The following is a 12,629-nucleotide window of genomic DNA, read 5'->3' as shown; positions in this document are numbered from 1 at the left end:
AGTGGGGAAAGCAAAGCCAGATCCCAGATCCTGCTGGCAGAGCTCAGTTCCGTGTAGACTGACAAAGGGTTGCATAGCTCCGTTGCTGTGAGACATATACTGATTCCAGGGATGAGTGTCTTCGAATGGATGAAAGACAGTCCCAGACTTGGGGACACACACTTCCCCCCCACCCCCCGGCCTGCAGGTATGTCTCTGCCTCATTCCTTGGGTAGCTTCCACAGGATTCTTGGGGTCTCAGAGCAGTGCCAAGAGCCTTTCAGTGCTGTCATTCTGACGCTGAACGCGAGCTATGAAGCCAGCCCAGAGCTTCCCCATCCTTCTGAGCCACTGTGCCAGGCAGAAAGGTTCTCCTGAACCACACTGACCCATTACAGCTCTTTCTTCACAGACTGACTCCTTAATGCTGATAACCTGTCTGACTTTTCCCAGAAGGCCACGTTGCTTTCCCTGGTGAGAGCTCCCTGTGAATTCTGCAGCCACAGTCATTCGTGCCCGGGAACAGGACAGGCAGGAAGAAGCGTGGGGCATTGTGGGACCTGGGGAAGGAGCACGGGGCGAACCAAAGCTGGGGGTGGGACTGTGGCACGGAGACTAGTGTCGCCTCTTTCCTGTTGCCCTTCTGCCACAGCAGACTCACATGCACATGAAGATCCTGCCTGTTTTCCAAGAGGATGCACGGATATGTCACTCTGCAAAGCTTGAAGCTAAAAGGACAGCTGCGTGGTTCCGGAAGTTAACTAGACGTCAACATTTTATCGAAGGCATGGCTCGAGTTCCCACAGGCTTTTCATTCAGGGGCTGCCGTTGAACCACGTTGCTAACAGATTGGAAAACCAGGAAAGCCAGTGGGAAAACCTGCTCATGGAGGGCCCATTTTGAAATTTAGAACTTGGTCAGAGAAGATCTTTGGATTTTAGCCCGATGGGAGCTTGAGTCAGTGAGGACAAAGCTGCTGCTGATACGAGGAATCACTTCTTTATATTTGTGCAGCATTTACAAACCCTCATACTTTTCCACATGGTTTTTTTGTTCAACTATTTTCCCCCCAGATTTTTGAGAGGCAGAAAAGGTGATTCCGTATTCTAGACAGGGAAATCAAGACAGAGAGATTAAGTGCCTGCTGGGGTCGCCAGTTGGGACAGGAAGTTCATCTCTGGGCCTTTCTTTTGTCTGTGAGATCTTGGGCAGGGTACATGCTAAAGTTTATGTGTTCTCTCTTCCTAGTCTCTCGAGTACAACATCTTCGAGGGCATGGAGTGCCGTGGCTCTCCACTGGTGGTCATCAGCCAGGGGAAGATCGTCCTGGAGGATGGCACCCTTCATGTTACTGAAGGCTCTGGGCGCTACATCCCCCGGAAGCCCTTCCCTGATTTTGTTTACAAGCGCATCAAGGCAAGGAGCAGAGTGAGTAGCTTTGATCTTACAAATTGTTTTTGTTATGGATTAAATTCTGTTCCATACATGCTGACTAAGCACTTTGAGTTAGAATATTGAGATGGGTATGGAGGAGGGGGTGGTTCCAGAATAAGGGATACATGATCTTTTTAATTCTGGAATTCAGAATACCAGTGGATGAGTCAGGTATGTCCACAGCCAGCCAGAATCAAGTAAGACTGGTATGTGCTGAGATGAGAAGTGTATAGTGAGGCTCAGAGGAGGCAGCCATTGCTGTGGAGTTACAGGGGAAAGTGTCATGGGGAGAGGGCATTTTGAGTTGGGTTTTGAAGGTTAGGTAGGAGTTTGAGAAGTCAAAGAAGGGAGACAAGGGAATTAGAATGTCATGAGCATGGAAGATGTGGAGTGTATTCAGGGCATGGTAAGGCAGTGGTGCTTGGGGACTATGAGGGCGAGAATGGACGGAGCTGTGAGGGAATTACAAAGAGTGAGATTGAAAAGAAAGTTGGGGACCAGATCTTGAATGTGAGACCAAATCTCTTCACAGCATGTTTGGAGTTTCGGCCTCGGGTGTAAGTTAAAGTGCCTTGGGGGGAAATGGAAAGAAATGTTAGTTTTTGTAGAGTAATCAGCTACCCAAGGTTCACCTTGGGGGAGCTGTAGCCTGGAGTGGTAGGGGCTGACTCCTTGCTGACATTTGCCCCCACAGCGTGTGTCCATAAGGGGAGCCCTCTATCCCACAGGCCTGTCCTAACTGCCGTTCCTACCCCCCTCTGGAGAGTTGCCAGGGAGATGTCCTTGGTGCACGTGGCCTGAGTTACGGGCTCTTGTGTTTTGCAGCTGGCAGAGCTGAGAGGGGTTCCTCGTGGCCTGTACGACGGACCCGTGTGCGAGGTGTCTGTGACACCCAAGACAGTCACTCCGGCTTCCTCGGCTAAGACGTCTCCTGCCAAGCAGCAGGCCCCACCTGTCCGGAACCTGCACCAGTCTGGATTCAGCTTGTCTGGTACGGTTATGGTTTGGTTATAGGGCCCGGTTCTGCAGGGCTGTGCTCGTGGAGCAGGCGAGGCTCGCTTTTGTTAAAGGGGCAGACCTGCAAAGGAGTGATACTCGTGGGAAAGACTAATATCCGCAGAGATGTAATGCCTACGAAATGATCAGTTGGGTTTCAGAATCTTTTTTTTTTTAATTTTAATTAAAGGTTTTATTATTTTTTTAAAAGATTTTATTTATTCATTTGAGAGCAAGCACAAGTAGGGGGGAGTGGCAGGCAGAGGGAGAAGCAGGCTCCCCATTGAGCAGGGAGCCTGATGTGGAACTCGATCCTAGGACCCTGGGATCATGACCTGAGCCAAAGGCAGACGCTTAACCGGCTGAGCCACCCAGGCGCCCCGGGTTTCAGAATCTTGACATAGGTTTACATCATGTATAATGTCATGCTGTGCACACTCTGTATGTATAGAACCCGGTGTAGTAAGAGGACATTTCTCCAAAGTGGTGTGTCCATCCTAGAAAAGGGTGTTGTGGTATTTCTGAATTCTCTTTGCCCCCACGTATGCAGTATATCGTTGTAGCTCAGCTTGTGGCGTCCGGAGCTTGAATAGCTGAACTTTGTAGCCAGATGCGGATGTGCCTCAGTCCCCTCGTCTGCAGAATGGGCGTGAGAGTAGCAGCTACCTCGTGGGGCTGTCGCAAGGGTTAAGTAAGCGAACATGCATGTAAAGTGCTCACAACAGAGCCATCTGGTAGTTGTTAGTTATTTGTGTGGATAAAACATGTGATGTCAGTGAAGGTGAGACCAGGCTGTCAGGCTTCCTTACTTGAAACTTCTGGTCCTCCATTTGGCCTATAGCTAGAAACCTACTTTTCAAGCTCCCTGAGCCGCAGATAAGTATCCAAATCTCAATGGCACGTTAAAGAAACAGTTACTCTGATAGATTTTTTTTTTAAAGATTTATTTATTTATTTATTTATTTATTTATTTATTTATTTATTAGAGAGAGAGGGAGGGAGAGAGAACACAGCAGGGGGAGTGGGAGAGGAAGAAGCAGGCTCCCAGTGGAGGAGCCTGATGTGCGGCTCGATCCCAGAACGCCGGGATCACGCCCTGAGCCGAAGGCAGACGCTTAACGACTGCGTCACCCGGGCGCCCCAGATTTTTTTTTCTTGTCAGATATGCTAGGTTTCAGAAAATTACCATGTATACCATATATGGATTACCACTTTTCAAAACTTTTATTGTTATTTTTCGTTTTTATTTTTTAGAGAGGGGGAAGGGGCAGAGGGAGAGAGAGAATCTTAGCAGGCTCCACACAGTGCAGAGCCCGACGAAGGGCTCGATCTCACAACCCTAAGGTCATGACCTGAGCCAAAACCAAGAGTCAGACACTTAACTGACTGAGCCACCCAGGCACCCCTACCAATTTTCAGAAATTTTAAAAATAACAAACATTAGTCTTGTCAGAGAGTAAAATGGGCATAATCATGTGTGTGCTCTTTTATCTGACGAGGCCATTCCAATCTAAGGAAGCATCATTACTCTTCTTGATTACACAACAGAGGTACAGAGTTGGGGGAACAGAATGCCAGAGAGAAGGCTGTACAAATCCTTCAGCCTGACTAATGAGGGTACGGGCAGGATGTAGTCTCAGTCAGTCACAGCTAAAACATGGTGTGTTATTTTGTATATAGTTCTACTCTTTCAAGTAAGGGGCCCAACCAGCTTTTGCAAGGACTGCTTTACAGGGTCCGCAATTTCTTTGGCTATTTTAGGTGGGTCCCTTTTTTGTAGTTTAAACTTGTGGTGAGGTTTTCAGAGAGGGACAGAGTATGGGCCTGGCCCTTTTTCTCCTGGGGTGTGCTGTTTTGGTTTAGAGCGGGAACTCGCGGGAACTCGTGTGACTGTTTTTGACCCCACCCGTGTCTCCTCTCCAGGTGCTCAGATTGACGACAACATTCCCCGCCGCACCACCCAGCGCATTGTGGCTCCCCCTGGTGGCCGTGCCAACATCACCAGCCTGGGCTAGAGGCCCCGGGTCCGCAGCCTACTTGGGGATGGGGGATGGGACACCTGAGGACATTCGGAGACTTCCTTCCTAACTTTTTTTTTTTAAGAGCCTGTGATAGTTACTGTGGGGCAGCCAGTTCATGGGGCTCCCTCTCGGGCCCTGCACTCCGTCCCTCACCCGGAGTCACTGATTTTGCTCACCCACTTCCCTATACATCTAAGGAGTATCACACCCAAGTCTATCCACCGACCCCATACACGGAACTGCATCCAACACGCAGACATGCGAAACAAAGCAAATCACAACGAGGGCGTTTTTCATCTTTAACCTCTGTTGTTCTTGTTACCGTCTTCCTTTTCGTGGGGGGAGGGGCGGGGGGAAGATAAAGTGAATTGCCCAGAGCTGCCTTTTTCTTTTTAAATTTTTGAAAGTTTTCTTTGTGGGTTTGGGGAGAGAGTGGGTGGGGGAGGGGGGAGAGTAGTTTTGTTTTTTGGTTTTTGGTTTTTTTACATACTAAATTGGGAAGCCTAATTCAATATTAATACAAGGGGTTTGAACTGGACATCCTAATGATGCAATTATGTAACCGTCGAGCTGCTTCAGGGTGGTTGGCAAACTCGTGTCCCTCCTGAGAGGCTCCAAAATGTCCACATTGCATTCCATCATCTTCTGGGTCAACTGTTGATAAAGGGCAGGTTTTCTTTTTGGCCTAGATTTTGCTGCAGATTACCTTTTTGAGGATTCTCTTCTCCTTTCTTAACATCTTTTCTGCTCTCTCTCTCTCTCTCTTTTCACATCTGTCCTTTTCTTTGTGTTTCCTTCAGCCCTTGTCTCTGAGACCCATGTTTTTCTCTCTGTCCCCCTGTGTCTTCTCAGATGACCAGGTCTCCTCTTTTATTGTGGTCGTAAGAACCTGCCTGGAAGGGTTTGAGCTTTGTCATTGCAACTATAGTCCATATATGACTGGTGCTACCCACCCGCCACCACCAGGATATGTGTTTGAGTTCAGGATGCTTCCAGGTGCAGCAAAGGGCTGAACTACCCACACTATCACTGTGGGCTCAGAATAGAACCTCAAACAGTACAGAGATGTTGCAGAAACCTGAGGCTGTAAGACATAAGTTTTTTCCTCCATGCATGCTACTTAGCTAAAGAAAGACATGAACAAATCTGTAAATTTAGCCCCATGACCCAAGTGAACCAGTCAGCCTCAAGCTAGCCACCAGCTCAGTGTTGAGCTGGTAGGAGTCTGACCCTGGGGCCTGCTGTTGCCCAGCTAAGTATCTTTTGGGATTCCAGAGCATGCTGGGGCTTCTCACTTCGGGGCAAAAAATATTTTTTCTTGTTCAATTATTTTGGAAGATATCATGCAGTACTTCTACACGGGGGATACATTCTAGGACCCCCAGTGGATATCTGAAATCGCGAATAGTACTAAACTTGATACATATTATGGTTTTTTCCCATACGTATTTGTGATAAACTTTAATTTATAAATTAGGCACAGTAGGAGGTTAACAACAACAATAATAAAATAGCATAATTATAACAGCATACTATAACAAAAGTTATGTGAATGTGGTCTCTCTTTCTTAAAACACCTTATTATACTGTAGTCACCCTTCTTGTAATGACGTCAGCTGGTAAGATGGCTGTGTGATGGGATGAAGTGACGTGAAGGATGTAGGCGCTGTGATGTAGCGGCAGGCTACTCTTGACCTTCTGACAGTACAGCAGAAGGAGGAGCCACCTGCTTCTGGACTTCGTTTGACCCCAAAGGACTGAAACTTTGAAAAGCAAGACCACAGATGAGGGGAAAATGCCATATAGGGAGGCATTCTAAACTCAGAAAACCTTTGGGAAATTTTAGAGTCCATTTTACTTTGTAAGGGGAAAAATCTGTTGAAGGAGCGTTATGTCCCATCAGAGCTGTCGTGGGGAGAAGATCTTACAAATCGAGCGTGTGGCCCCCGTAGAGACCACAGGTGACCTTGTGTCCACATCCCCACCCTCGTCTCCGTGACCCTTCCCGCTAGCTGCCTTCGTGCTGGGCCCTGTCTTTGCTGATTCGTGTTGCATTTCCTTCCAAACGCGTTTACAGGTTCTCTTAAGCAATGTTAACGTTTGCAGGCTTTTATCGAACCAAATCTGCTTTTGTAAAGCGTAACATGGAAAAGTAGGTCACATCATTACACTTGTCTCACCACACATTTTGCCTTTGGGGTTATGGTTGGGGTTTCTTTTTGTTGTTGTTGTTGTTGTTTATTTGTTATTTTAAAAGTAAATTGCACTTTTAAAGAATAATTGGTTAACTTAATATATTTTTTTTTCTCACCTGCACTTAGAGGAAATTTGAACAAGTTGGAAAAAAATTTTTTTTTTGTTTCAATTCTAAGAAACACTTGCAGCTCTTTTAGTATTCACTGAGTCTTCCTGTTTTTCCTGTACCAGGTCATGGTGATTTTGGTTATTTTGATTGTTTTCTTAAAACAATTTCAAACCTGAAGATTTCCGCAGGCTGTGTAAGCATGTTTACCTGTTGGCTTGCTTTGTGTGTCTGTTAAATGAATGTCATGTAAATGCTAAAATAAATGGACAGTGTCTCCGAACTGAATAACTACAGTGACTTGATGCTCTAAAACAGTGTAGGACTTAATAATAGATGGTTTCTAATCCTTGGAATTGTGATTGTGACCCATGAGTGGAGGAACTTTCAGTGCTAAAGCTGATAATGTGTGTAGCCAGGAGAGTACCTTTTTTTTTTTTGTAACCACTGTCTTAATGGCAAAATAATTATGGTAAAAAAAAAAAAAGTCTCGTGTTTATTATTCCTTAAGAACTCTGTGTTATATTACCATGGAACGCCTAATAAAGCAAAATGTGGTTGTTTCAGGGATGTGTCTGTGTTGAGATGTTCAAGGAGGCAGTTGCTTGGCCCGGCCCGCCAGCGACTTTCCTTCCTGAAGCATTCACGGTGTCTTTGGCCTGGCTTTGGTGACGGTACCCATTGAAGACTTTTCACTGCATGTTGTAAACTTGTAGGCAGCTCTGAGCTTATGTCTGGGCCACTGAGCTCTAATGCCAAACAGAACTCTACACAGCAGAGGTGAGCATCAGACATTCATAGACTCTACCCTAGGGAGGGCATGAGAGCTTCTTTCTAGAATCAAGCTGCAAGCACAAGTTTGGAAGTGGGTATCTGGGGTGGGGGGGACCATATAGGTTGATGTGACCCCTATGCTCTCTGCATCCACATAGCTGGTTGACCCTGGAAAACCTTCAAGCTACAAGGGGCGTACAAGATAGGAGATTAGGGTGTGTTGACTTGCATCCAAGGCCCAGTCAGATAGCTTCTAGGAAAGCAGGACATAAAGTACATGTTCTTTCATCCCCAGAGCAAGTGCCAGGAATGCACTTTGGGGGCCAAAGCCATGCCAACCCCAGCAGGCTGGCTGCTAGGTTCCCACGGTTACCTTGTTAACTGGCACTGGTATATTGGGTCTGAAGACACTGAATGAAGGAGTGCCTAGGGCTCCCTATGATTGATCAAGTCTTTCTCTCCTCTCTTCCTTTCTCTTTGTTTCCTATTCAGCCCTGTCCAAACAGGATATGAGGTGGTTTACAAAATATATACACTATGCCAAGTTTTATAAACTAGTGTTTGAATGAAGGGAAAATAAGAGAAGGAAAAATAAGATAAGGCCTGAGTGGGGTTCGTACCACACACCTGCCATGAGGTTGTAAACTTGGAAGGAGGTTCTGAGTGTTCTAGCAGCAAATGCAAAAAGGGTAATGTGGCCGGAAGACCACAGAACATTTATAGTGACCAGAAGATACATTAATCCTTCAGAAGACAAACATTGCCTGCCGTCAGCTCTATGGCAGGTCCTGGAGACCCCTGTAACCAGTGTTGCGTGTCTAGGGCTGGCTACTGCCTTCGTTGTACAAGGTGACAGATCACTGTGATCCAGGAAAAGAAAATCTGCCCAGGGGAAGGAGGCAATAAGGCTCACCCTAACCTTTTATAAGACTTATGACAAGAAGGGAAGTCCCAGGCCCACAGCCGATGCTCCTGTTTTCACCCTGGCTTCATTGTACACCCAAAAGTCCTGATCATGCCTGTGGACAGCTCAGCCCCATGTCCCAGTAGTTCTTCCCAACCCCTAGCAAACAGCTGCCCCTAGCAAACAGTCATCCCCGGCTGTGAAGTCTGGCCTCTGGAGAGGTGCTGGAAGAAGGCATGGGTCCATCTGAGCAGGAAATTACAGGGTAGCCAGAGAGCAGGTGCTCTATAAAGCGAAAGTCCCATGGGCTAGACAATGGAGCCAGGTATAGAACTCTTCAGCAGTGTGATTTAATTCAAAGATAGAGTTTATTTTATTATTGTTTTAAATATTTATTTATTTGAGAGAGAGAGAGAGCACGAGTGGGGGGAGCGGCTGAAAGAGAAGCACACTCCGCACTGAGTGTGGAGCCTGACCTGGGGCCCGATCTCACCACCCCAAGATCCCGACCCGAACCGAAATTAAGAGTCAGAGGCTTAACCAACTGAGCCACCCAGGCGCCCCTACAAAGACAGATGTTAAAGCATCTAGGAAAAGCAAGGGGAATCCAGATCCTTTAGGAAGTTTCTGTCCTGTGTTGCTGTGAATTGAAAGTAATATTGTCTGGCAAGTTTCTATAGCACACGTATCCTGTAAGAAAAGGCAGATTTATTCTTTTCTCATCAACTAAGGTGGGATAAGTGTGAATGGTGCCACTGATGAGGTATGCATCTTTTGGAAAGCTTCTACGGGCCGCCTTTACCCTTTCTGCAAGACAGAGATGATGTTAGCTACTCAATTTAACTTTCAGTTTAGGGCCAAATCGGAAAGGACAAGCCATAAACCAGATGTGGTGCAGAGCAGAGGATTGCGAAAGAGCAATAGGAAGTTGCTGGAAACAGTGTCCTCAGTGTCTGTCCTAAAATAGAACTAGATTAGCAGATGACCGGTGACGGCAGAGGTCTTTAGTTGAGTGCAGAGATTGTAGAACCATGACACGTCAGAGATGGTGTCAATTGTCAAACAAAACAATCTGTTGGCTAAAGGCACGCCGACAGTAGCTAACACTTACTATGAATGTGCCAGGGGCTAAAGGCATTTCTCGTGTTAGCGCAGTTGGGCTTTGCAGCAGCCCAGGAGAGGACATCTGGGTACAGGGGACGAGACAGAAGCACGGAGAGTCGAACAACTTGCTCAGACAGAGCTGGGCTTTGAACCCCTCTGGCCTGGGGCCAGGGGCCGTGTTCTTCATCACTATTATTTTGTTATTTCTTACGAGAAAGTTCCTGCTTAGAAGCACATGGGAAAGAGAGAAGGTGGAAAGTGGCAGAGAATAAGCCTATGCTGGCAGTTAGGCAGACTCACGGAGGGAAATTGTGTTCAGGGGAGAGCTTGGTGAAAAAGAGCACAGCGATCTCATGCAGCCGACCCAGATTTGGAGACATGTGGGCTCTAGGTGAGAGAAAGGAGGGGCCTACAAAATACACGGAGCTAGGAGAAAAATGGTTTACAGTCGGGTACCAAGTGTAAAGGAGAACAATAATAATTTGAGTACAGTTGAGTTTTATGCAGAAGATTTGGGGAAATTGTATTGATTTTTTTAAATGATCTTTTATTATATTATGTTAGTCACCATACAGTACATCCCCAGTTTCCGATGTAAAGCTCGATGATTCATTAGTTGTGTATAACACCCAGTGCACCATGCAATACGTGCCCTCCTTACTACCCATCACCGGTCTATCCCATTCCCCCACCCCCCTCCCCTCCGAGGCCCTCAGTTTGTTTCTCATAGTCCATAGTCTCTCATGTTTCATTCCCCCTTCTGCTTACCCCCCCTTTCTTTATCCCTTTCTTCTCCTACCGATCTTCCTAGTTCTTATGTTCCATAGATGAGAGAAATCATATGATAGTTGTCTTTCTCTGCTTGACTTATTTCACTTAGCATTATCTCCTCCGTTGCCGTCCATGTTGCAGCAAATGTTGAGAACTCGTTCTTTCTGATAGTTGAGTAATATTCCATTGTATATATGGACCACAACTTCTTAATCCAGTCATCTGTTGAAGGGCATCTCGGCTCCTTCCACGATTCAGCTATTGTGGACATTGCTGCTATGAACATTGGGGGGGAAATTGTATTGATTTGGTGAAAAATTATAAATCATGTATACACACACATATATATAATTATGTAATTAATTTTTATAAGGATGTGGAAAGAAAGAAGTAATGTCTATTTTTTTTGAAAGATTTTATTTATTTATTTGACAGAGAGCACAAGCAGGGGGAGGGGCAGAGGGAGAGAGAGAGAAGCAAACTCCTCTCTGAGCGAGGAGCCCAATGCGGGGCTCCATCCCAGGACTCTGAGATCGTGACCTGAGGCAAAAGCAGACACTTAACTGACTGAGCCACCCAGGAGCCCCAAAAGTAATATCTATTGAAAATACTTGGGCACCTGGAAGGCTCAGTCGGTTGAGCATCTGACTCTTGGTCTCAACTCAGGTCTTGAGCTCAGGGTCATGAGTTTGAAGAAAAAAAGAAAAGAAAAGAAAATACTTAGAAAAGGAGCAAAGGGACCTAGACACATAAGTGCATTGTTTTTTGAAGACTGGATGTCAAGAGAGGGCTGGTGGTCAGGATGGGGGCAGCAGATGCCGCTGGTAGCAGTGAGGAATGTGGCCTCCACTCAGGGCTTGGGGCCTTGAAGGATGGACATAACATGAGGGAATCACGGAAGGAACTCTGCAAGAATTGAAGACCAAACATGACAGCACAAAAAATCTTATGTTTCAAATAATTATTTATGTGGCAGCTAAGCTTTGTCTGTGCTGTAGTTACACAAACATTCCTCATCCTAATAAACTTCATCCTGTAACATAGAACTATCTGGAAACCTGCTGTGTGGGTTGGGCATGGGGTGGAGGTCAGAGAGATGTGGCCCGTACTCTTCCAGCGATGACCTTGCTGGGGACCAGTTGTTTCCAGCTTTATCTTACAACTGTGGGGACACCAGAGACCCTTGATGGGACTCAAGTGTAGATGCCTCAGGGAAGAGGGGGGCAGAAGGGGAGAACTTACTGTATGCTGTTCACAGCTCTTAGAGGTTGATCCCTCTTAGAGAAAACTAGATGAACAGTGGACTTTACACTGCTTTCCATTTCTGGTGGTTATTCCCCTTGATTTTTCCTGTCACTCCAAACCGTCGCCATTTTTATCCCTCAGCAGTTCAAAAGTCCTCTGAGTACACAATTAGCCTATTACAAGTCTGCTTATCCGTGGTGTTGCGCTCCCTCTGCTGGAGACGATCATCTTTTATCTCTTTTCTTATTTAAGTGTAGCGTGAGAAAGCACAAAATGTAATCAAGGACTGCCTTGTTTCTCAAGAGACCAAAGACGAGGGTTAGCTGTCTGCTAGGATGGGCTGTGGGTTTCCTGCCTAGATGTAGGAAGATGGGCCCTCAGCTTTATCTTCCGCTCTGACCAGCGTTCCCACTTACACACTCCCACTACACCCATGTTTTGACGTCATACACCTTCAGTCTCGTGACTGTCCTCTGGCTGTTAGCCTCCCCCTAGCAACCCACCAGGACCCTGTGGCAGGCACTTGAACTCTCTTTTTAGTTCCCTCAATTTGTTTGAACCTGTGTCCTCGAATTGTACTTACTGAACAAACCCAACTCTGGATTCCTGACCACAGCAGCCCTGCCAGCCGGCAGCCCTTACACCACTCTGTCTTGATCCAGAACAGCAACCCCAAAGGACAAGAACAACCACCTCAGGGTGAAGAATCTCCTGACAATTGCTTAGTTGCTCCCTGGCATCCGTGCCATGTGCCAGATCGTGAGGAATGAGAAATCATGACCCACCCCCGGCCGCCTGGCTTCCCTCTAGGCCATGGCTAGATTCTGGGAGGCCCAAGCGCTACCGAGCAGCAGGGGACATCTAGCCTTCTGTTCTTTTCTCACTTGTCACCCACGTGTTGTCCTGGGCATCTGTCCTCTTCTGTGCTTCCTCCCCTTGACCCAACCTCCACTCTCAAACTCTACGTATGTGCTTCATGACCAACAAACTCACTCATTTAATTCAATAAACTCCCATCTTCACTGAACATTCTCTTCTACAGTTTTGATTTTAAAAGAAATCCTGGTTCCTGGACAAAATTTCATCCTTAGTCTTCTCA

The 12,629-nt window shown here is 46.5% G+C and overlaps 1 protein-coding gene across 1 annotated transcript in view; it reads left to right on the top strand.

The window, feature by feature from the left end:
* The window catches only part of LOC103673286 (dihydropyrimidinase-related protein 2), a 68,501-nt gene extending 61,203 nt beyond the window's left edge, over positions 1–7,298 (top strand). Inside the window, exons 12-14 of the mRNA XM_008702048.2 lie at positions 1,228–1,407; positions 2,239–2,404; positions 4,333–7,298. Coding sequence (XP_008700270.1) covers positions 1,228–1,407; positions 2,239–2,404; positions 4,333–4,424 — 438 coding nt within the window. The 3' untranslated portion in view covers positions 4,425–7,298. The remainder of the gene's footprint in view (positions 1–1,227; positions 1,408–2,238; positions 2,405–4,332) is intronic.
* Positions 7,299–12,629: the final 5,331 nt, after the last annotated feature.

The sequence above is a fragment of the Ursus maritimus genome, unplaced genomic scaffold (genome assembly GCF_017311325.1).
Source record: "Ursus maritimus isolate PB19 unplaced genomic scaffold, ASM1731132v1 scaffold_11, whole genome shotgun sequence".
NCBI lineage: Eukaryota > Metazoa > Chordata > Mammalia > Carnivora > Ursidae > Ursus > Ursus maritimus.
The sequence above is the reverse complement of the archived record's forward strand: the minus strand, read 5'-3'. Positions and strand labels throughout refer to the sequence as shown.